The following is a 23549-nucleotide window of genomic DNA, read 5'->3' on the forward strand; positions in this document are numbered from 1 at the left end:
TCCTGCAGATGTCCTCTGCTCTCAGACTCAGAAGAGCCTCTCAGGGACCCGGGGGCTAGGCGTGTTTCCCCCTTTCCTGCTCCGTGTCTGGCTTGCACCCAGCCCAGACCTCCTGGTCCCAGGCAGGGCTGCTATCTCAGCGATCAAATGGTGGGCAGGACAGCAGTGGGCACGTGCTCTGCCTCCCACCCTATCCAGGGACCCTGCTTGCCAGCCGTGGGCGGTTTGGACCAAACCCCCTGCCTCCTCCCTGCTGTGGGCCCAGCCTATAAAGCCACCCAGCATGTCCCCGCCGACCCTGGCCCCCTCCCCCGACACCCAGAGCTGCAATGGCAGAGCTGCCAGCGTCAGAGATGCCAGGGGACCCCGCGCTGTGCAGTGGGCGCTTCACCATCAGCACGCTGCTGGGGGGCGAGGAGCCCCCCCCACCAGCTGCCTATGACAGCAGCCACCTGAGCCACGGCAGCACCTTCTACATGCGTACCTTTGGCTACAACACTATCGATGTGGTGCCGGCCTACGAACACTATGCCAACAGCGCCCTGCCCGGAGAGCCCCGGAAGGTCCGGCCCACACTGGCTGATCTGCACTCCTTCCTCAAGGTAAGCACCAGCTCCAGGACTGGCCGCTTTCCTGCCGTGTGGCCTTGACCCAGGTACCTCACTTCTCTGAATCTTGGCTCTGTCACCTGTGCCGTGGGACACACGAGTGTCTTCTTCGTGGGTTGAGAGGCCTGAATGAAATGCAGGCATAGAAGCTATAAAGCTCCAGACACATGGAGTAATGTTTATTGTCCAGTCATCGACCACCCAATCAAAAATCTTGGCCTCCCAGAGAGGTAATGAGCTCCCCATCAGTGGAAGTGCACAAACAGAGGCTGTACACCCCTGAAAGAGATAGGGAGGTGGGAGTGCGGAAGGTCTGTGGCGGAGCGGAAGGGAGGCTCGCCGGGTTTGCTGTGGGGGAGGCTGGACTCTGGAGGGTGGAAGATGGGGAGCTAGATGCTCATGACCCCCGCCTGCCTGACCTGTGGCCTCTGGGCTCCCAGCAGGAAGGCAGCCACCTGCATGCCCTGGCCTTTGACAGCCGGCCCAGCCATGAGATGACTGATGGGCTGGTGGAAGATGAGGCAGGCACCAACAGTGAGAAGAACCCGGGGGAGCCTGTGCGCTTTGGCTGGGTCAAGGGGGTGATGGTGAGTAGGGTGTGGATGGGATGCCTGGGAATGGAAGTGGGGAGACAGAGCTCCATCCAGGCGCAGCTCTGACTCTCAGGTCTTAGTGGCCAGGGTAGACCCAAAGCCCAGCCTGGGCCTCAGTTTCCCCATCTGCAGAGTGACTTCCAGTTTTCCCTGGTTTTGTGCTTCTCAACCCCCATTTACTCCCCAGATTGATACCTCATCCTGGGAAAGATCTCTGGATACTCACTTGTCCTGTGGCATTGGACAAGTTATTTAACCTATCTGTGCCTCAGTTTCTTCACCTGTGAGATGATGAACGTTGAGTTAATAGACAGGAAAGGCTTGGATCAATGCCTACCTTGGGATTATTAGGAGAAACTGTTTTCACCTACAGCCACCAGGGGGCAGCACTAAACACACAAATCCACCAGCGTGTTTTCGTTATTCTCAGTGATGGGAACAGGGAGATGTCCCTACCGTGTAGAGCACCAGTGAGTCTTCAAACAGCAAAAAGTCAAATGAACTTGGCTTTGGAAGGCATTGGGGGACTTTTCAGAGGGGATCGCGTGAGATTTAGAAGAAGGCTTTGGTCCTGCTCTGAGAGGTGGCTGGGGGGGAGAGCAGCGGAGGGAGGCCTGGGTTCTGACCTGACTCTGCCAACTGCCTGCTGGCTGTGCCTCCGTTTCTCCATCTGAACTGTGAGCTCCCCTCCACCCCAGCGACTCATTTATGGAGTATGGCTCTTCCTTCCAGGCTGTGGTGGCCAGAGCCTGGCCTGACCGTGTTCAGTACCTCAGAGCATAGAGAGGGCTTTAGAAGTCTCCCCGCCTTGTAAATGCCGCATGCTCCTGCCCTACCCCAAGAACTTGGCTGGGGCCAAAGACCACATCAGCACCCCCACCTCCCTGGAATTCAGTCTCAGCTGTAGCCTCTGGCTTTGCTTTAAATTTGGAAGCTGAAGTCACAGCAACCCAAGCACTGTTTCTACTTGTATGTGGGGCATTGGCTCACCGGCATTTGCTGAGCTCCTCCTAGATGCCAGGCCCTGGGCTGACAGCTGGCCACCGGGGCCATGGCTGGGGCTGGCAGACACAGGATCCTGGGCTTAGAGCCGGGTGAGGGGTGATAATGCTTGCAGCCCATTCTCAGACCGCAGTGGAAGGGCAGAAAAGTGGGTGGGAGGGGCAGGTGAATCTCTGGGTACCCCTCCTCCCCTCCCTGCCCCACAGAACTAGAAGGGCATTGAAGTAGGAACCCAGTGAAGTGAGTAGAGCCAAGAAAGGGCCCAGGTGTCCCCTAGGCCAACCTGCCTGATGCCATGCCATGACTGGGGACAGGGACTTTTGTGTTTGGATTTAAGGTGGCCTCCAACCCCTCTGTCTTCCCAGATCCGTTGTATGCTCAATATCTGGGGTGTGATTCTCTACCTACGGCTCCCCTGGATTACAGCCCAGGCAGGCATTGGTGAGTGTCATCTCTGGGGGGGGAAGGGGGAGGGTGTGCCTGAGACCTGATGTTCCCAGGCCTCAGTCCTGAATTGGGCTGCAGAAACCACAGTCTCCTGCAGTGACAGAGGTCAGGGAAGTGTGGCAGAGGAGTCTGGACATGGCGTCATCAGGCCTGACGACTTTCCCTGGCTCTCTTTGCCCTCAGTAGGTCGCTTAGCCTCTTGGAGTCAATCTCTACGGCACAGGATCCAGGTTAGGAACCTGTGCTCTGGACAGACACCAAGGTTTAGAAGCTAGCTCTGACGCTGTGTGACCATGGACAAGTTTCTTAACTACTCTGAGCCTAGTTTTCTTCATCAGTAAAATGGGGGTGATAACTGTTCCTACCTCCTAGACCTATTGCGGGGTTTCTATGATGTATGTAAAATAGCCTAGGATTTGGCACCCAAAGGTGTTCATCAAGTGGTGATTATTTTTTATTATTAAAGGAGGGTGCCTTCCCTTCCAGACCTAATGATCCTTTATATAGTGGCTCATCAGCTTCCTGGCTGTTCAGGATATACCAGGAGGGGGACAGAGACCCATTGTGCAGAGGAGAAAACCAAGGCTCAGAGCAGGGAGGTGACTTAGCTGGCATGGTGAACCAGTCGGCTGACTCAGGTTCCGCACGTGCCTCCTCACCTGGGAAATGCCCTGGCTGAGTTTTATGGTGATCACATCCCCGCCCACCCCCACAGTCCTGACCTGGATCATCATCCTGCTGTCGGTCACAGTGACCTCCATCACTGGCCTCTCCATCTCGGCCATCTCCACCAACGGCAAGGTCAAGTCAGGTGGGCCCCACCCCACCCCCAGGGCCCTCCCCTTTCCTGTTGCTCCCCCAGTCTTCACCCTGGGAATGGGTCTCTGAACCACTCCCCATCCACCCCATCCCCACCAAAATGGGGGCATCCCAGGCTGCTCCCTCTGATTCCAGGTGAAGGCGTTGGGTCTCCCATGGATGGCCTCGGTTATCCCATGGTGACCCTCCCCCAACCTTAGCTTCTGCCTGCCCCAAGCCCCCCCCCAGCCAGCTGACTTCTCTGGTTTCATGGCTCCTGGCTCTGTCCCCAATAGGTGGCACCTACTTCCTCATCTCCCGGAGTCTTGGCCCAGAGCTGGGGGGCTCCATCGGCCTCATTTTTGCTTTTGCCAACGCCGTGGGTGTGGCCATGCACACTGTGGGCTTCGCAGAGACCGTGCGGGACCTGCTCCAGGTGAAGCCAGAGGGAGCCCGGGCAGCCTACCTTGCTCTCCCGCAGCCCGTCTGGGCCAGGCCTTCCTGCCCCCTGCCCTGTTTTACCCGTCAGGGACCACGGCCACAGTCTGACCACTGTGGGTGACTGTGATGATCTCCGCAAATAGAGACCATTCCCAGAAGTCCCCTTCGGGGGGGTGTGTTGCCTTCAGGGCTGAACCGTCCAGGCTGACACAGCAGCCACTGTGGGGCTCTGTTGGCCAGGAAGGGGGTTGTGTTTCTGTTTTGCTCTGGGGGGGCACCCATACCTGAAGTGAATCAAGGTGGAGGAGTCTGGAGGGGCGGGGTGTTCAGAGGGCAGCCTGCAGCCTGGCCTGTCCCCCTCCCCAGGAGTACGGCACACCCATCGTGGACCCCGTCAATGACATCCGCATCATCGGCGTGGTCACCGTCACTGTGCTGCTGGCCATCTCCCTGGCTGGCATGGAGTGGGAGTCCAAGGTGAGGAGGGGAGGTTGGGAGCGGTCAGGTAGAGAAGCGGGAGTCATGAGGCCTGGGCCCCGGGCCTGGTTCTGCCTCTTTTCGGCGTATTAGCTAGGCTTCGGCTCTGCTGCTGTGACAGACAGACCCTAAAGAACAGGGCCTTGAGCAAGAGTTGTGTGTTTCTCTCTCCTGTAACAGTCCAGCTGTGTGCAGCTCCTGAGCTCAGGCACCCAGACTATTTCCGACCAATGGCCTCTCCCTCCCTGGGCATGGCCTTCATGCACCTGCCCCACGGCGGCCACAGTCCAGTCAGCAGGGAGGGGAGAGGGCGGAAAGGAGGGAATTCTCCTTCCTTTTCCTTCGGGCACTGCCCAGAAGTTGCACCTATCCCTCTGCGTACATCTCATCAGTCCGAACTTGGTCTCGTGGCCCCACCTAAGCCAAAGGCAGGGCAGGGAGATGTGTCCTCACGTGAACCCGTATCCAGCCAAAAGTCAGAGGCTTAGCACTGTGGAAGGAGGGCAGAAGAAATATGGGGCGTTATGGCAGCAGACTTGGCAGATCTGGTCTCCGCCCCCCACCCCTGCCTCTCCTCTCTCCCCCTCACTCTGGCCTGCAGCTCTGCCGGCCTCCTTCCTTGGTGTTTTTGAATGTCCCCAGCTTGAGCCCCTGATCATTCTGCGGCTCACTCCTCCTCCTCCTTTAGGGCCCTGAAGACACCTATGCAGACCCCTCCGCTAACGTAGCCCCACACAGTCCCCATCACACCCTCATTCTTACTCTAGAGTCATGTTCCGTATTTATCAGGAAGACAGGAGCCTTGCTATATCGCCAGCTCCAAGAACGGGGCCTGCAACATAATGGGGGGAGGAAGGAGGAATGAATGAATGAATGAGTGAATGAATGAATGAGGGAGGGAGGGAGGGACCCTGGGCAGGTTCTGTCCTGCTGGGGCTCCCTGAGCAGGCAGGGCCAGGCCATCTGACCTCTAGGGTCCTTTACCCCCAGGCCCAGGTTCTCTTCTTCCTCGTCATCATGGTCTCCTTTGCCAACTACTTGGTGGGGACGCTGATCCCCCCATCTGAGGACAAGGCCTCCAAAGGCTTCTTCAGCTACCAGGGTATGTGCAGGTTGGGGTCCCTGCCCATGGCTCTGGGGACAGGTACAGTCTGCCCACCAGTCTGGCCCATTCTGTGGGCACCAGGAGGATGGGACCCCCCAACTCCCAGGACTGGAAGCTGCCAGAGAAGAGGAGTCTTCTGGGTGGCCCTGATTCAGGCTTTGGTCTTCCAGCGGACATTTTTGTCCAGAACTTGGTGCCCGACTGGCGGGGTGTGGATGGCACCTTCTTCGGGATGTTCTCCATCTTCTTCCCCTCTGCCACAGGCATCTTGGCAGGGGCCAACATCTCCGGGGACCTCAAGGTGAGCAGGACACCCGTCCTCCTGCCTCCTGGCCCTGTCCTACCAGGATCTCCCACTGGGCACTGAGCTTCGCACTGAGACGGCAGGGCTAGAGCTTCTAAAATCCAGTCCAGACTAACTCAATTTAATCGCAGCTAATCCAAACCAACTCCAGTCATCCCACTCAATTCTGAGTTGTTGACTGACACCAGCTCTGCTCTAAGCCCTAAAGTGGGCGGGTCTCCTCCCTAGTTTCCAGGACTCTCAGCCTAAAGGGGAAGACTGAGCCAGCTTGACCTTCCAAAGCTCAGACTGGTTCATGCACGTCTTTGCTGGGCTGGCATCGTCCCAGGGCTCTCCACTGTCTTGATGCGGGCCATCTCCTCTGCACAGAGTTCGAGGCTCCGGCCCAAAGTTGCCATTCCCGTGTCCCCTGCCCCAGCCCTGAAGATCTGCTGCTTTCCCTGTGTTGCCTGTCCCTCCTCCGTGTCTTTGTCTCTGCTGTGCTCTCTCCCTGGGGTGTCCGACCCTTTACCCTGAGAAGTTCTGTTCCTCTCTCAATAACACCTCCATCCTTGAATCTCTCCCAGCCCTGTCAGAGTCATAGCTCCCCTAGCCTAATGATGTCAGGCCATTTATGTGCCTCTTCCCCTTCCAGCTCTCTTTATCTGGAGAACTGAGGCCTACCTCTATGTCCCCATTCCCAGCTAAGAGTTAGACACACACTTAGGCGCTCAGTACATGTTTGTTGAGTGAATAATGGTGAAATGTATTGACGAGGTTTAGAGCAGAAGTACAAAGTGCTATAAACTGGGGAAGAAGGAGAGTCGGATGCCGGCAGGGGCTCCAGCAAAACTTCTGGGTGGAGGTGGGCCCAGAGTGGGGCTTTGAAAGCTGAGGGGGCCGGTGGTGTCTTTGCTGGGGCAGGATCAATGAGATAGACGGGGTGCAAGTGGGGTGAACAGTGAGAACCTGGCTCAGTGCTGGCAATCCCTCCCCCTCAGCCTCCAGTCCCACCTAAAATGTGCCTCTTGATGCATTTTCTTAAGTGAATGAAGAATGGTGCCTTGGAGACAGTCTCCACCCGGCCTGGCTCTAACTGGGGTGCCCAGGTGGTGCACAGTGTGGCCTGGAAATCAGACAGTGGCCGTGTTTGCCCGGCTCGTCTCCCTTCTCTGGGAGCGGCCAGCAGAGGCCTGGTCTGCCTGCCTGCCCTGAGGTCCCTGCAGAGGTCAATCTTGTGCTCAGACAGCCCAGATCCCCTGCCAGCCCTATTACAGATCATCATAGCCTAACGATTTGTCCAGACGCTTCGTTCAGCCTCTCCGGTTACCAACCAGCATGGTGTGCAGGCGTCAGGCTAGGCAGCCGTCCCAGAGCTGGGGGGTGGGGAGTAGGGGTGCGCCTTCGCTCTGTCCTGAATGCCCTCAAGCCCTCAAGGGGCTCTTCCCTCCTGGATGCAACTCTCTGGCCATTCTGTGAGACAGTGTGGCCTCAGCAGAAGAGCAGCTCCCACTCATGGAGACTTTATGCAAGTCCCTTAAAACCTCTCTGGGCTTCAGCTTTGCCACCCCTAAAATGGGACCGATAGTACCCCCTCCCACTTCGCAGAGCAGGGAATAAGGATTCCATGTGCTAATTTATGAGAAGTGCTTTGAACAGTGCTCGGCACGGAGGGAGTGCGAAGGGCTGGTTGTCAAGGTCATGGCCATCTTTCCCATGTGGCTGCAGGGGGCCTCGTTCTTTACAAACATGATCCTCGGTGGTGGGCAGCCATGAGGGCTCATCACCCCCATGTCAGAGAGGAGCAAAGCAAGCTCCGAGAGGGCTGGGGGTTGCCCAGGGCCACACACCCACATGTGGCAGAGCAGCTGGAATGCAAGTTTCTAGAACAAAGGGGCCTCAACTTCATCATAAACTTATCACTCAACGAATTTTTTGAGCACCTGCTTTATGCCCGTGTCTTGTGGAGACAGCCATAAACAAAACACAAAGACACAAATTCCTGCCCTCGTGCAGCTGACATTCTGGTGAGAAAGGGAGACAATCAACCACTAAGTCAGTCAGTTGGAGGTGACGTTCCCCAACCCCTTAGTGCTTGCAGAGCAGTCTCGTGACCGTCACCCTGTGCGATGGCCAAGGAAAGCTCTACTACCTTAATTTTCTGATGGGGAGGCTGAGGCCCAGAGACAAGGGACTTCTAGTGACTGATGTGGGCTCTATGCCGAGCCTGGTGTGGTCCCAGCGTGCGTCCCTGAGCACGACACTGCCCCCACCCCTAACTGCTCACATTTATGGGTGCTTGCTGTGTGCTACGATGATTCTCATCTCACAGATTGGGGTTGGCGACATCACTGAGGCTCAGAGAGGTGAAGGGGCTTGTTCCAGGTCACACAGCTGGGAGGAGACGCGGGGACGTGGACCCAGATGTGTCTGACTTATGAGACAGGTACAGAGATTTCGGGCCTGATGGAGGCCCAGTGTAGCCGTGTCCTGGGGCCACTATAACAAATGACCACAAACACTGTGGCTTAAAACAACAGACATGTATTCTTGGCACAGTTCTGGAAGCCAAAGTCCAAAGGTGACACAAAGGTGTCAAAGGCCATGCTCCTTCTAAAGGCTCTCAGGGAGAATCCTTCCTCTCCTCTCCCAGCTTCTGGCAGCTCCGACAATCCTTAGTGCTCCTAGCCTTGGAGCTGCGTCTCTGCAGTCTCTGGCATGGTCTTCCCATGGCTTTCTTCCCTCTGTGCGTCCTTGCCGCTTTTACAGGAACACTCGCTGGATTTAAGGCCCGCCTCACTGGGTAGGACCTCTTCTTAACCAATTACATTTTGCAAAGACCGTATTTCCAAATAAGGTCATATTCTGAGGTTCTGGGTGAACACAAATTTTGGGGGACACCATCCAACTCACTAGAGGTGGGATGGGAATTTGAGCCAGTCTGCTGGCCGGGGACCGGGGCCTCTGTGTGCTTGACCTTGTTGGGCCATCCTGGCACCCAAAGCAGGGCTGGCAGGGCCCCCACAGCAGAGACGTCAGCGGACCTGGAAGCTAAAGAGCCCCGGCACCTCTGCTTCCACTTTGCTCTGCCTACCGCCCCCCACCCCCCGCCCCCCGCTTCAGGGCCACCCCAGTCGTCCCCTCCGTCAGGAGGCCTTCTGTGATTCCTGCAGGGTTGCTCTCCCTCCCCCCACCTTGATCTCCAGCACACTTCAGTCTGCCCCATAACAGGCACCATCTGCCCTGTGTCGGCAGGATTCTGCCTGGACCTCCTTTCTGCGGCCCAGGGTCCTGCAGGGTGGGGGCCGGGGCTTGGTCTTCACTGAGCGACCGCGGGTTCCAACTCAGCTCCCGAGTGTCTGAGGCAGAGAACTGGGTCGTTGCCAGCCTTGTTTGGACCTGCCTGTAACCCTGAACAGCGTCAGGGTCCCTTCAAGCTCTGCCATTTGTGGTTCTACTGCCAGCTGTGCACAATGGCCCCGGAAAAGCTGGGGAGGTGCACGAGCTTGCTTCCCAATGCCCATGTGGCCTGCGCCTCGGGTTGGGGTCAACGCCTGGGGAGGACCCTGCTATAAAAATCCCGGCCTGTGTTACTCAGCCGGGACCGGCCCCCCGGCCCCCCGGCCCCCCGGCCTGAGGCTGTGGACCTCGGTGTGGTGGGAAGGGGCTGCTCCCGGCTCAGCCAGCTGGGCCCTCTGCACAGGTTCCTGGCCTCAGTTTCCCCACCAGCTGGGTGGGGACACCCTGGCCACCTTACAGGAAGTTATGTATGAGGAAGTGTCTGGAAGAGTGGAATACGTGATATGTACGTGTGAAAATTTGCTATTTCTGCTAGGAAATTGCCAGCAGAGAGTTTTTCCTCAGAGGGGAGAGAGTTGGGGCTTGTCTGTATGTTCATTGTTCACACTGTTCACAGACCAATTGGTGCATAATAGTGGTTAACACGCAGCCTGCTCGGCCTGTGAGCCGGGCCCTGGTCTCAGAGCTCTATGTGCGCTAACTCACATAGCCAGCGTCCCTGGGAGGCTGGAGGGGCTGAGACGTAAAAGCACATGTGTGACCCCACAGCCGGTCACGTGGGAGTGAACGCAGCCAGGCTGACTCCAGAGCCCCCACTTCAGTGCCCCATAGCCTGCGGGGGCCAGTGTTCTCGGGAACCAGGCCTGTAGCTGGCTGGAGCTTCTCCCCGTGCCTCAGGCTCCCAGGGCCTGCGTGTGTTCTCAGCCCCATGATCGTGCTTGTACCCCATCCTGCTCTGCGGGTGGCAATCACCAGGGTCCTTCCTCCCTGGGCCCCAGGGAAGGGGGCTCTGGGAGGGGCCGGGTTAGGGGTCACTGGCCCAGCCCTGGCCTCAGATAATGGCAGGGCCTGGAAGGAGGCCCAGAGGCTGCCTGATGTTTTCCCTCCCTTTTTCCCCTCCCCCAGGACCCTGCTGTAGCCATTCCCAAGGGAACACTCATGGCCATTTTCTGGACCACTGTCTCCTACCTGGCCGTCTCGGCCACCATCGGTGAGTAGCCGCTCCAGACCATCGGAAGGGTCTCAGAGTGCTTGGCTCTCCAATAGGAGACATGGCCACCTCAGGAAGTGGAGCCTCAAACCTTATCTGGGCGGATAGGTGGTGACCAGAACATCTTCATGGGAGGGGCTAGTTTGTGGTGGGGATGGGGGTGGTCAGACCAGGCACTTCAAACTTGAAGTGACAGACACACAGGTGGGAAAATGCTAGAGGACATGTTATACTCTGACCCAGCGACTAATAATAATAACAATAATGGTGACAGTGGTGGTTGAAGATGATACTAGCCACTGACTCAACCATAGGCCCAGCCGTTTACGTGCCTCATCACATTTAATCAGGGCACTGCCTTTCCCACCATTTTATAGAGGAGAAACCAGGGCTCAGAAAGGTTAAGTGACCTGCCCAAGGTCACACAGCCACTGAGTGGTGGAGCCAGGCTTTGAACACAGGCCTGGGCTGTTGACACTTGCCGCTCACTGAGGTCCTCACAGGTGCTCCCATTAACCACCTTGTGAGGTAAGCTGTTCACAGATGCCCAAGGGACATGGCCCAGGTCACAGCCAGTCTGGTGTCTGCTTCAAGGGGGATAGGGGACCTTAACAGGTCACTTCAAATTGCTGGGCCTCCGTAGAATGGCAACGACAACAAAAGCAATAGTGGTGCTTGCTTCCCAGGGTCGTTTAACGTCCTTAGCACCGTGCCTGGCCCAGGGTGAGTGCTCCTGCATTTAGCTACTTGCATTCCCATTATTATTATTAATTATGGTTACGTGCTAAAGGGGGAGCTGGCCCATCAGCAGCAGCTCGCCCTCTGCCGAAGTGGCCAGTCTCTGGGGGTGGGAGGAGAGGAGGAAGGAGGGGAGGGAGGGAGGGAGGCCTCCCCAAGCCCTGCTCCCTCATCAGGTTCCTGTGTGGTTCGCGATGCCTCCGGTGTCCTGAATGACACGGTGACCCCCGGCTCGGGCGCCTGCGAGGGGCTGGCCTGCGGCTATGGCTGGAACTTCACCGGGTGCGCCCACCAGCACAGCTGCCACTATGGCCTCATCAACTACTACCAGGTACACGTGGCCTCTGCCTGGAAGTCTGCCCCAGACCGAGGCTGGAACAGGCTGGGACACACACGGTTTGAGGGGCTGGGTCCCAGGCTTGGGGGAAAGACGTTCAGGCTCAGGTGGGGGCCTCTGGGCCCAGCCCCGGCCTCGGCAGTCACTGGGATCCCCAGGTAAGGGGTGTGGAATCAGAGGCCTCAGGACCTAGCCCCAGCCTGCAGTGGGGACTGGGGTGCCCTGGGCGGGGGCTCCGGGCATGAGGGGCTCCACCACGAGGGGCCTGGACCCTGTGTCCCTGCAGACCATGAGCATGGTGTCTGGCTTTGCACCCCTGATCACGGCTGGCATCTTTGGGGCCACCCTCTCCTCTGCCCTGGCCTGCCTTGTCTCTGCTGCCAAAGTCTTCCAGGTGAGGCTGTGGAACAGGGGGTGGGAGAGTCCGGGAGGCCTAGGTGCGAGGGTCCCTGGGTGACTGCTACCAAGGTATGGGGGTATCACGGGACAGGGACAGTCTAGACTGAAGGGAAAAGGGGGCTAGTGAGCAAACCCATGCAGGAAGCAGCCCCCTTCCGGTTGTATGCTTTGAAGAGCACCTGCATTTCCCACCCAGAGTCTCCCCTGCGCAGCCTGGAGCCCTGTCTGCAATTCCGCCCACCCCGTTTAACCCAACACAGGGTCGACCCCCTGGGGGCGCGGGGGTGCAGGGGTCTGTAAGGCAGGGAGGGGAGCAGGAGCCCAGCCTAGGGCGAGCACGTCTTCCTGTGCCCACAGTGCCTGTGTGAGGACCAGCTGTACCCACTGATTGGCTTCTTCGGGAAGGGCTATGGCAAGAACAAGGAGCCAGTGCGTGGCTATCTGCTGGCCTACGCCATCGCCGTGGCCTTCATCATTATCGGTGAGAGGCTGCCAGGGCACAGGGGCTTGGGAGGGCTCTTCTCCGTGCTGCTCACCTTGGTGCGCAGTGCCCAGCCAGGCCTGGTAGGGCATGGGCACTCGGTGACTAAGCCTTGAGTGAGTGAGGCTGGCATGTGGTCCCTGCCACCCCTCTGCCTCCAGACACGTGGCTCCCACACCACGAGCCTGGCGGGTGACCATTCTATTTTGTTAGAAGGGACCCTAGCTGCTCTTGCTGATTCTGCCTTCCTGTGCCCTAACAAGTTGCTCCCTCCACCCCCCAGGCCCCAGGTCTGAATTAGTCCCCAGAACAACTCTGGGGTACAGGACAGCTCTTGGGAGCTGACATAAACGGCTGTATCAATATCCCTGTAGGTGTATAAACTAGACAACCTCGTTTCTCAGACCTTGAGCTGCCAAACCCCTCGAACTTCAGGGTAGATGATGCCCCAGGAGAAACCTCCCAGTTAACCAGTTAGTTAGATTGGCTTTCTATCCTGGCTTTGCCATATGCCAGCTGGACAAATCATTTTACCTTCCTGTGCCTCTGTTTCTTCGTCTGCAGAATGGGAGCAATAGTGCCTAGCAGGTGCGTCCCAGGCGGGCAGGAAGAGACTTGTGTGTACACACACGTGCACACACACACACACACACACACACATTGCATTCATACACACACACATTCCCCAGTGCTTCCGGATTTACCTGGCCAACAAGACAGACCTTGCTAGGAGAAAGGTGGCCACACCAAGCAAGGAGAGTGGCTACGCTATGCAGGAGGAGGGCGGGGCTGGCTGCTGGTGGTCCCACGGTCCTGCCACAGCTGAATCCCTGCTCTTCATGCCGCCATCACCAATCGTGAGACTTACCCTACCAGTCTACTTTCTTCCACTCAACGGAGCCTTTCCAGACACTGGGAACTCCTGGATCCTGAACAAGATGAAGAGACAGCAGGGCCACCCCTAGGGGATGGAAACCTCTAGTCAGGCCTGGTGTTCCCCAGACGCATCCCTGCTTCCTGCTCGTCCTGCAGTCCACCCCCAGCTCAGATTTTGGGTCCTTTGATCTGAGTGGATCTCACCACACCTCAGACTGAGAGCCATCATCTGGGATGCTCTGGGGCAGGGTTCTTGTGCGATTCAAGGGATCATGCACAGAAGTTCCGACACATGAGATGTGCTTGTCTTTTTGGGGGATTGCCCCTAAGTAGGCCCATGAAACAAGGATACACATGCCGAAGTTTGACTGGGGGGTGCCGGGGGCAGGGGCAGCCAACTGAGACAGGGAAGGGAGGGACCCAGTTCTTGAGTCGGTTTCCACTGTGGGTGGAACTTGCGTGTCCTATGGTCCCAGGGTTTCAGATAACAAATGACATGGGTCTTGGGTCACATTGTAAAATATATTTCTTACTGTCATTTGTGACTACAAAAAAAGTATGACAGCCACTGTCCTTGGTTCTCCCATAATATCTCCCACTGCTCTCCATTCCCTTAAGAGCTGGGCTTTTACAGTAAACAAAACATTGGCCCTTTGTTTCACAAAACAATGGACCCATTTCACAGATGAGAAGGTTGAGATGCACTGAGCCTCTGGGTCCTGTCCGGAATCCCCCAACGGTGAGGGAGGGTGCCAGGCGGTTCCCTGGCAGGTTGCCCAACAAACTGTCCTCTTTCTCCCTCGGGTCCCTGAAGCTGAACTCAACACCATTGCCCCCATCATCTCCAACTTCTTCCTGTGCTCCTACGCCCTCATCAACTTCAGCTGTTTCCACGCCTCCATCACCAACTCACCCGGTAAGCAGCCCCCTCACCCCTCCGTGGGAGGAGGCACGCGTGGCAGGGCAGGGCAGGGGTGGGGGAGGGGAAGGCACGCATGTAGGTGGGCACACCAAGGTCACCTCTCAAATCAAAACCAATTCAAGGGACCATTCAAGTCATAATAATAACAGCAGCTCTCATTTCTCGAACACTTACACGATACACTGAACATGGATTCATACACTGTTATAGGGTGCAGAGATTTCTTTATGCCTTCCTCCACCAAGTTTACAGGCGTCAGGAATCTGCCCAAAGTCCCAGGTTGTTGCAGGTTGCACTTTGCACAACTCCAGGGGGGCCGCTCGTATACGTCATCGATTTGTATGTTTATTCTGAAAAATTTCTGGCAGATGGCAGTAAAGTATCCTGAGAAAGCCTCATTCTGATTATCCCCAAATCGCCAATGGGCTGGTCGCCAGGTCACCTTTTCCTCAGTCCGGGGACCCTGGTGCCCCATAGCTGTGCCATGGGGCAGCTGTCACTGGTGGCAGCCCTGGCATGGCCCTGTGGTGTGGAGCCAGGCAGCGTCACGTCCTTCCCTGCCCTCTCTCCCCCTTGGCTCCGTGCAAGACACGGGAGCCGGTGCTGTTGCTGACATATGGCCATATTTGGCCGGAGCCGGACACCTCCTCCTTGGGATAGCCTGTCAATGTGGCCAAGTGCCAGCCAAGGGGGTCTCTCCCTCGGCACGGAGACCTGGGGTGGGGAGCGGGTGGGCACAGGCTGGGACCCTGGCTCTGGGCATGGCTGGCATGGCCATCCCGGCCCCTGCCCAGCAGCACTGGCCCAAGAGGAAGCTCCAGAGTGTGCCCACCGACCTGCATCCTCCGCCCAGGGTGGAGACCCTCGTTCCGATACTACAGCAAGTGGGCGGCGCTCTTTGGGGCAGTCATCTCCGTGGTCATCATGTTCCTTCTCACCTGGTGGGCGGCCCTCATTGCCATCGGCGTCGTCCTCTTCCTCCTGCTCTACGTGAGCTACAAGAAGCCAGGTGTGTGGTCTCAGGTTGCCCAGGGGCTCCCATCTCCCCCTGAGGGCGCTAAGCTGGCCATCCTGCCCTTCAGCTCAGCTAGAGAGCCTGCATCAGGTTCTGTGCTCTCAAGGGCCCAGCTCTGACCCTGCAGCCTTGTCCCTTCCCGTGGGATGAGGAGCCTATGGGAACGCGCCCACTCAGAGCCTACACCTCTGCTTCTGGACTGTCCTCCCAACCCGTGGCACCCAGGACCCCGGAATTGCCTGCCCACGACCATCCTCTTGAAGTGGCCGGGGTGCACATTTAGGCCTGAGGGGTGGCCAGGGACAAGCTGATCGAGGGACAGGTAGACACAGCATGATGTCTATATGCACACAAGCAAGGACCCCGGGTGACGGTGATCTGGGGACAGGATACAGAGCTCCAGGAAAGCTTAGAATTCTAAATTTGAACCTGGCCTTCCAGGTCATTGTCTATTTGTCAAGGGAGGTAAATATTTTGTAGAGTTTAATACTTTGTGGGTTATTTTTTAAGATTTGTTTATTTATCAGAGAGAGAGAGAGAACAGCAGGGCGAGCGGCAGGCAGAGAGAGAAGCAGGCTCCCTGCAGAGCAAGGAGCCCAGTGCGGGACTCGATCCCAGGACTCTAGGATCATGACCTGAGCCGAAGGCAGACACTTAACTGACTGAGCCAGCCAGGCGCTCCTAGAATTTAATGCTTTGGAGTGTAACTTTTAAATATGTAGCCATATGATATGGGCAAGCATTAGGAAGAGATCTGCAGGCTCTCCGCCCACCAGGCAGCCCAGCTCCCACGGTGCTTGATTCCTAAAAAGGTCAACATTCTCTCCCTCGGCACGGCTGCTTTCTCCCGGGATTTCTAATCTTGTGCTCACCCCCACGCTCAGAGGTGAACTGGGGCTCCTCGGTACAGGCCGGCTCCTACAACCTGGCCCTGAGCTACTCGGTGGGCCTCAACGAGGTGGAGGACCACATCAAGAACTACCGGTGAGCGCAGCCCCGTCCCTGCTCTGGGAGGCTCCAGGCCACCTGTCACTTGCCCCTGAAGACCTGGGGTGGGCACGGCCCAGGCTCAGAGAGGGAACAGAGGTGGAGAGTACTGCCCCGCGGTGAGGGGCCTGCGTTGACATTGCTCAGTGGGGACCAGGCAAGTCTGGTGACCTCTCTGTACCTGAGTTTTCACAGCAGAATATGTTCTTCGAGACGCAAAGGGCTATCCAAGGACAATCTGGTGGTGTAGTGCCCGTCACAGTCACCCGTGAGGCCGACCGAGGCGAACCTCTCCTAAGTGAGGAGAGTCATGTGTCCGGGCCTCCTTCCCAGCAGATGGTGCTGCTAACAGTCAGCCATGTGCATTTGTGTTGCTTTGCTGCTCCAAAGTGCCTTACGCCATCTTACCGCAGCCCTCTGGGGTCTGTGACATTACTAACTCCAGTCCTGATGAGAACGCGGATGCACAGAGAGATTAAGTAACTGGCCCCAGGTCACACAGCGGGTGAGTGACCAATTCTGTCTGGCTCCAAGTGAGTCTGGCAGTGGCCCCTGACCACAACCTTTGGCTGCCTCTTCATCCAGAGGCTGAGTCACCCACCCACCCACCCACGTGGCACAGAGATCTTGTAAGTAATGTGCCTCCCCACCCCCAGCCTTTATTCTCCCCGGCACCTGCATTTTGCCCCCAGATCCCCCGGGCTCTGTCCAGATGGCTCATGCCCTTTTCCCTTCCCCTCCTCAGTCCCCAGTGCCTAGTGCTCACGGGGCCCCCCAACTTCCGCCCGGCCCTGGTCGACTTTGTGGGCACCTTCACCCGGAACCTCAGCCTGATGGTCTGTGGCCACGTGCTCATTGTGAGTGGCCCCTCTAGGTGGGGTGGGGCCTTGCCTTTGGAGGAGGCCCTGGGCGTGAGGTCCACCCTCGGAAGGGGGGCCAGAGAGTGTGGGGAGGAGTGGGGGGCAGAGGGGCCATGGAGCAAACAGAGCCCACCAGACCGTGCCGTGGGCCTGGTTCTCTCCCCTCCCCTTTCCCCATCACTGGTTTCTCCCCACTGCCCTGCCTCTAGCCTTTTTTCTTCATCTTCCTTTCCCCACCCTCCTCCCTCTCCCCTCCTCCTCCTTCCCTCCCCTAACTCCATAGGGGGAGAAAGGCCATCTCTGGGTGTGGCTGAGCCCATGGGGCAACCTCCAGGGGGAAGAGGGGCTGAAACTCATTCGGGCCAGAGGGTGAAGGCAGCTCCTGATGTCACCTGCTCCCACCACCCACAGGGACCCCGCAAACAGAGGATGCCCGAGCTCCGGCTCATCGCCAATGGGCACACCAAGTGGCTGAACAAGAGGAAGATCAAGGCCTTCTACTCAGATGTCATTGCCGAGGACCTCCGCAGTGGTGTTCAGATTCTCATGCAGGTGCCACGGATTTGGGGCTTTCCCATAGGACTTAGTACTGGTGTGACAACCTGGAAGGCGGGATGTCCCGAGGGGCTAGTCGAAGCTCCTTCGGTGCAACGGGAGTGCCTGCCTTTCTTGTCTCTCCAGATATGCTGACTCAGGGCCCTTTCTCACGGTGCCCAAGGGACTCCGGGGAACCCCAGTTGGAAGCCTGTGAGGCCTTTGTAATCTTGAGCAATTCTTGTTTTTCTTTTTTCTTTTTTTTTTTTAAATATAATTTACAGACAGCAAAGGGAAAAATATTCAGTGTTTAGTTTGATAAATATTTATGTATGCAGATACACCTAATGGTGTGAAGCCAACACTCAGATCAAGTTCTAGAACGTTCCACCAGGCAATTCATTTTCCTGCTCAGTTTTCCCGGCTGTAAAATGGGATGCATAGATACAAAAACAGTTGTTAATCCTGAGCCAGCCTATCAGAGTCCTTTCTAATAATTCTAAATATTTCTCATTTTTAAAAAAAGAACATATGGGGTCTTCTTTGGGGAGGGTACAAAAATATTTTGAGAGTAGGTAGAAGTGATGATTGCACAACATTGTGACAATACTAAATTCTACTGAATGATATGCTTTAAAATGGTTAATTTTGTGTTGTGTGAATTTCACTTCAAAAAATTTTTTAACATTTTTAAACACTAAAAAAATAAGTATAAAAGACGTAGCGGTAAGATGGCCTGGGGATACTCTAAGCTTGGCATCCAAATTCAAGTCCCTTGTGAGGAGAAATCATTTGCTAGAGAAGCAGGAAGCGGGATAATCCAGAGCTAATAGGACAGTCCGGTCCTTATAGCTTCTGACTGTAGCGTCACCTCTCTCCTGGGTGTGTCCAGGCGGGCAGGACCCTGACTGGCAGGATGTGATTCCTGAGCCCTCGACACATGGTGAAGAGGGCAGCTGGGGCTGAGCGAGCCCCACCCTAGTCCCAGAACAGAGCCCCTGTGGGGCATGAGGCCCGGCCCCTCACCTCACCCCCACACTCTTTGCAGGCCGCGGGTCTTGGGAGAATGAAGCCCAACATTCTGGTGGTTGGGTTCAAGAAGAACTGGCAGTCGGCCCACCCGGCCACGGTGGAAGACTACATTGGCATCCTGCAGTGAGTGAGGCCATGAGGGTGGCAGGGCCTGCAGTCTGTGTATTTGGGCCTTTGGAGTTTGGAGTTTCCTGGGCCTCAGGAAGCAGGGGGGATGCAGTGGATGTCATAAGAAGCTGGTTCAAAGCTGAGGAAAAGACAGACCCACTCCCTGAGGGCTCGACACTCTGACCTCTGGGCCGTGGGCACCAAGATAAGCAGGGAACAGGCAGGGGACAGTAGGGAGCAGTGGGGACTGTGGCAAGCTGCCGTGAACAGCGGCTACTTGGCTCCAGCCAGTTGTGCCCAGGCAGAAATGTGGACCCAGGGTTGCCAACTTCTGGTTTCTCAGAGAAGCCGAAAAGGTGGGTTTTAGGTGAAAACCTTGTGCCCGCCTGTGGACTATAGAAGACCTGCAGAGAGCCGGCTCTCACGCTGTGAGGGGGTGCCACTGAGCAAGAAGTGAAACCAGGCCCCCCCCCCCCCCGCCGAGGCAGCAGGGTGCGGAACAGGACCATGAGGATAAACCCCTGGGGACGTCAGGCTGCACTCCAAACCCTTTCTCCTTCAGCTCCTCCTGTGCAGCCTCCAGGAATTGCCTGCCTGAGTTGCTTTTCTGTGCTGACGTGGAACAGAGAGGCAGTGTGTAGTAGCGTTTAAAGAACAAAGGCTGGGGCGCCTGGGTGGCTCAGTCAGCTGAGCCTCCAACTCTTGATTTCGGTTCAGGTCGTGATCTCAGAGTCATGGGATCCAGCCCTGGGCTGGGGAGCTCAGCGGGGAGTCTGCTCGGGATTCTCTCTCCCTCTCCCTCTGACCCTCCTGCCCTGCTCGTGCATGCTCTCTCTCTTTTGCAATCTAAATTAATTGATTGATTAATTGATTGATTGATTGATTGATTAATAGAAGGAAAGAAGGAGAGAGAGAAAAGGGAGGGAGGGAGGGAGAGAGGAAGGAAGGAAGGAAGGTAGGTAGGTAGGTAAGTGAGTTTTGGGGACCTGGGACCTGCTTCCAGGTCTGCTGTGACCCAGCTGCCTGACTATGAGCCGTGCATCTCAGCTGCCTCTGACAATGACAACAGGTAGTGGATTATCTGTTCTCCAGCATCCCCCCAGCTCCAGTGCTCCAAGACCCCAAAATGCTGGAGCCTGAGAAGCGCCTGTCCCAGAGATGTGTAACTAAAGAACCCATGAGGGCAATGCTTAGCCCATCAGATCAAACCCTACTGGTGGTCTCTGGGGCTCTCTGTCAGCTGGACAGAGAATAGACTTCTGGGGTAGGAGTCTTCTAGACGTTCCCTTCAGACAAGCTATTCCTGCCCTCCTGAGCAAGGCCATTCCTATGTGCACTGGCCCTCAGGGTTCCATCTCAGCTCTTCGATTCTAAAGCCAGTTGGCCATTTCCTTAGCGTGGATCATGGGCAAGTTGCTCCCTGAAACTCAAGTTTTGCTTCTGTAAAATAGGGTTAAGAATTCCCATGCCCACCTCTGTTGGCAGGCTTGTGCAGATTATCCAAATGTATCAGGAGGACAGGGCCTGCCTTGAAGACTGGCCTGACTTGGTTTCCCCCTGAGTACAGGGTCCGTAGCACCCCTAGTGCCACAGAACGTAGAGCTAGAGGGGACCTGGGGGGACTCTCCGGCTCTGCTTGCATGTCACATGGGTGGGGAGACTGAGGCCCCAAGAGAAAGAAGGGTATGGTGGGAGGCAGGTGAGAGGCCAACTGTAGACATCTGGTCTCCTGGGGGCTGGGCGCTGTGGGCTGGAACCAAGAGGACCCTGACCCCACCTCTTCTCTTTCCAGCGATGCTTTTGACTTCAACTATGGTGTGTGTGTCTTGAGGATGCGTGAGGGGCTCAATGTCTCAGAGGTGATGCAGGCACACAGTGAGTACATGCCCCACCTGCTTGGCGCCCCTGTCAAAAACCTGAACAGCACCCCAGAAAGTTCTAGAATGATTTTTTTTAAGTGGTGGAGGAAAGAGAGGGGGACATTAGTAAGGAATAAAAGCCTAAAAAGTTAGCTTTTGTTGGCCCCTTAGAGTTTCTCAGGTTTCCGAATGAAAACACTGGCCACGTTCAAGGTCACGCTTCCAGCCTGGGGCAGAACCAAGACTGGACCTCAGAGTTCCCTAACCACTATCAGGGTTTTTGAAACCAGATGGGATAAAGAGGATCTAATACAGAGGAAGATGGAAAAGAGGGGAGAAAGACACCGGAACATGAAAATACAGAGAAAGCACAGAGCCTGCACGTTTTGGTCCCCGATATCCTCTCTGGGGCACCGAGGAGGGCTGTGTTTTAATTTTTGTCACACAGGAATCTGTAGACTCAGCGTTAGTCACATGTGAAGGCCTGAAAGGAATCGTAGTGTAGAAAACAAAAGGGGGCCGTCCCGGGGGGTGGGGACTGAGAAGTGCAGAGGCCACATTTCTGGCAGGTGGGCCTGGGTCGTGTCACCCTGGGCAGACAGCGCGCCTGGCACACAGCAGCTGTCGAGTGAATATTGATGCAACCGGTCCTCTCAGAGCCGCAGCCATGCTCCTGACGGATGCCGTGCTCCATGCTAGGGGTACAGCAGGGAACAAAACAAAGTCAGCCTGGGAAGCTGGTGTTCCCACAGGAAAGGCAGGGGACCCATTAGTCATTGCAGACAGTGACACGTGGTCAGAAAGGCCCCTCCGACGAGGGGGACTTTTGCTGAGAAGCAGGGGGCTGCAAGTGCTCCTGGCTCAAGGGACACCTGGCTGAGCCCTGATGCAGGGGCAGGCGGAAGCCGGTGGGGGTAGGGGGCTCTCGGGGCACCCAGGGCCGGCTCCAGGGGGAAGCAGAGGCCAGATCAGGGGAAGGTGAGAAGCCAGGACTTTCTTCCTAATGTAAGGGGTAGCCTGGGAGAGGAGGAAGCCAGAAGTGCCCCGGGTTGAGGAGAGCCTGGGAACAGAGCTGCTCCCTCTCTTGCAGTTAACCCGGTGTTTGACCCAGTGTTTGACCCAGCGGAGGACAGCAAAGAAGCCAGCACCCGCGGGGCCAGGCCGTCTGTCTCAGGCGCACGTCAGTCCGCACCCCACTCAGAGGCTCAGGGCGCTCTCGCCTGGGGGGCAGCGAGTGGCGGGCCGTGAGGGAACCGGGTCACGGGCAGGAGGTGCCCGAGACCCTTGGGGTCGGGTCACTGGGGCCCGGGGCAGGTGGGCTTGGGCAGTATTCCACATTGCAGCCCTCACTGGGAATTCAGTGTCCTGGCATTGTGGGAACCCACCCAGCTGGCTCTGGGGGCCGTGTGAGACCCCTCCAGTGGCCCCCTGGCCACGCTCAGAGGTGACAGGCAGGGAGGAGAGGAGTAGGCTTTTCCTTCAGTCCTTTCCCACTAATGCTCTGGGAGGCAAGGGAACAAGGGCGGGGTGTGTCCCAGGACCGCACGTCTGGGACCCCTGCTCCTGGTCTACGTGGCTGAGAATTGGGTCTCAGGTCTCGCTGTCCGAAGAGCCATGGTGGTGCTCTGGGCCAGCCCCTACCATGCACTCCCTCAGGGGGGTGCTTCTTGCTGCCACGTGCATAGCCTGGGCGACAGCGAGCCCACCTCACGGGGCGGCTGGCTCCGTTTTCAGACAGAGCAGGCATTTGAAGGTGCGCTGCTCTGCGGTGACCTGCCCCTCTGTTCCTGCAGTGGACCCCGAGGCCCTGGTGTGGGAGGAGCAAGCCAGCACCATCTTCCAGTCCGAGCAGGGCAGGAAGAGCATTGACATCTACTGGCTATTTGATGACGGAGGTCAGTGCTCTCCTGGTCACCAGCTCTCCCCAGGGCCGCCTGCCCTCCATGGCCTGCCCTTCCTGGCCGCTCTGGACAGGGCCCCTGGAGGGACCACAGAGCCCAGCAAAGGGGACTAGGGGCCTTTGGGCCCACCTCTGAGCTTGGAGAAGCCTGGGGCCCCTCTTCTTGGCTGTAAAATGGGGGACTTTATAGGAGGAGCTGAGGTCAGCATGGGATGGAACGTTCAGACGAGATGGGCCTTAGGGGTCACAGGCACCTGCCATGAATGAGGGGAAGCTGTAGGAATGTTCTTCACTTCCCAAAAAACATGCCCTCTCTCGTTTTTCTTAAAACACATGCCTCTTGGCTTTATTGTTGCACCCCTGATAGAGCCTTACCTAGACAGAAAATGCTTCGGCTCCAGGAGCATGTAACCTATAGACTAAACACTTACTATACACTTGGCACGAAGTACAATCCCTAGGCAGGAACTATTATGAGACCACTTCACAAAGAAGGAAACTGAGGCATAGAGCCGTGAAGTAATAGGTCAATTGGTCCAGGGTTACCTAATGGTAAGTGACAGCTGGCCTTCGGCCTCATGTGGAGAGATGAGAAGGAGGGATGAGGGTTCCCACCCAGTGGCCAAATCTTTAATCTTCAAAAAAAGTGCTAGCAGTCAGATTTTCATGTGAAAATCCCCCAATTATTCAATGCTAGCTCACAGATTTAAAAACATCCTGCAGGCCACATGAACCCCAGCCCAGAGAGTCCCATGCGCCCCCTTGGTTTAGTCTAGCACCACCATTACACAGATGGGTACACTGAGGTCCACGGAGGGGAAGAGGCGTGCCAGTGGCAGATGGGGCAGGAACCCAGAGGGTGCTCTATTCTGAGAGCAGCTCCCCCTTGATTTACGGGGACCCTCCTTGCCAGGACTCACCCTCCTCATCCCCTATCTTCTGGCCCGCAAGAAGAGATGGAGCGGATGCAGGATCCGTGTGTTCGTGGGGGGTCAGATCAACAGGATGGACCAGGAGAGAAAGGCGTAAGTGGGGAGCACGGGTGGGGGTCTACGCAGGACCGGCGCCATCCCAGCTCTGCCCATGGGTGCCCCCTCTTGCTGTCCCCTGCCTGTGCCACCCCTCCCTCCCCCAGGTGGACTCAGCTCTCTCCAGGTCACAGCAGTGCTGAGGGAGCTCTGGGCAGGAGCAGGTTTCTGTCCATTTTGGAAGGTGTTTTTCTGTCGCACCCCCCTCA

At 56.8% G+C, this 23549-nt stretch overlaps 1 protein-coding gene across 1 annotated transcript in view; it reads left to right on the forward strand.

Moving 5' to 3' along the window:
- Nucleotides 1–329: 329 nt before the first annotated feature.
- The window catches only part of SLC12A3 (solute carrier family 12 member 3), a 34846-nt gene continuing 11626 nt past the window's right edge, over nt 330–23549 (forward strand). The window contains exons 1-22 of the mRNA XM_011217768.3: nt 330–602; nt 1052–1195; nt 2569–2644; nt 3366–3461; nt 3745–3884; nt 4256–4366; nt 5357–5468; nt 5642–5772; nt 10180–10264; nt 11179–11333; nt 11626–11733; nt 12096–12219; nt 13910–14011; nt 14871–15026; nt 15917–16016; nt 16765–16876; nt 17291–17431; nt 18462–18568; nt 20346–20428; nt 21503–21592; nt 22206–22307; nt 23226–23337. Coding sequence (XP_011216070.1) covers nt 330–602; nt 1052–1195; nt 2569–2644; nt 3366–3461; nt 3745–3884; nt 4256–4366; nt 5357–5468; nt 5642–5772; nt 10180–10264; nt 11179–11333; nt 11626–11733; nt 12096–12219; nt 13910–14011; nt 14871–15026; nt 15917–16016; nt 16765–16876; nt 17291–17431; nt 18462–18568; nt 20346–20428; nt 21503–21592; nt 22206–22307; nt 23226–23337 — 2660 coding nt within the window. The remainder of the gene's footprint in view (nt 603–1051; nt 1196–2568; nt 2645–3365; nt 3462–3744; nt 3885–4255; nt 4367–5356; nt 5469–5641; nt 5773–10179; nt 10265–11178; nt 11334–11625; nt 11734–12095; nt 12220–13909; nt 14012–14870; nt 15027–15916; nt 16017–16764; nt 16877–17290; nt 17432–18461; nt 18569–20345; nt 20429–21502; nt 21593–22205; nt 22308–23225; nt 23338–23549) is intronic.

Source organism: Ailuropoda melanoleuca, chromosome 12, assembly GCF_002007445.2.
Source record: "Ailuropoda melanoleuca isolate Jingjing chromosome 12, ASM200744v2, whole genome shotgun sequence".
Lineage (NCBI taxonomy): Eukaryota > Metazoa > Chordata > Mammalia > Carnivora > Ursidae > Ailuropoda > Ailuropoda melanoleuca.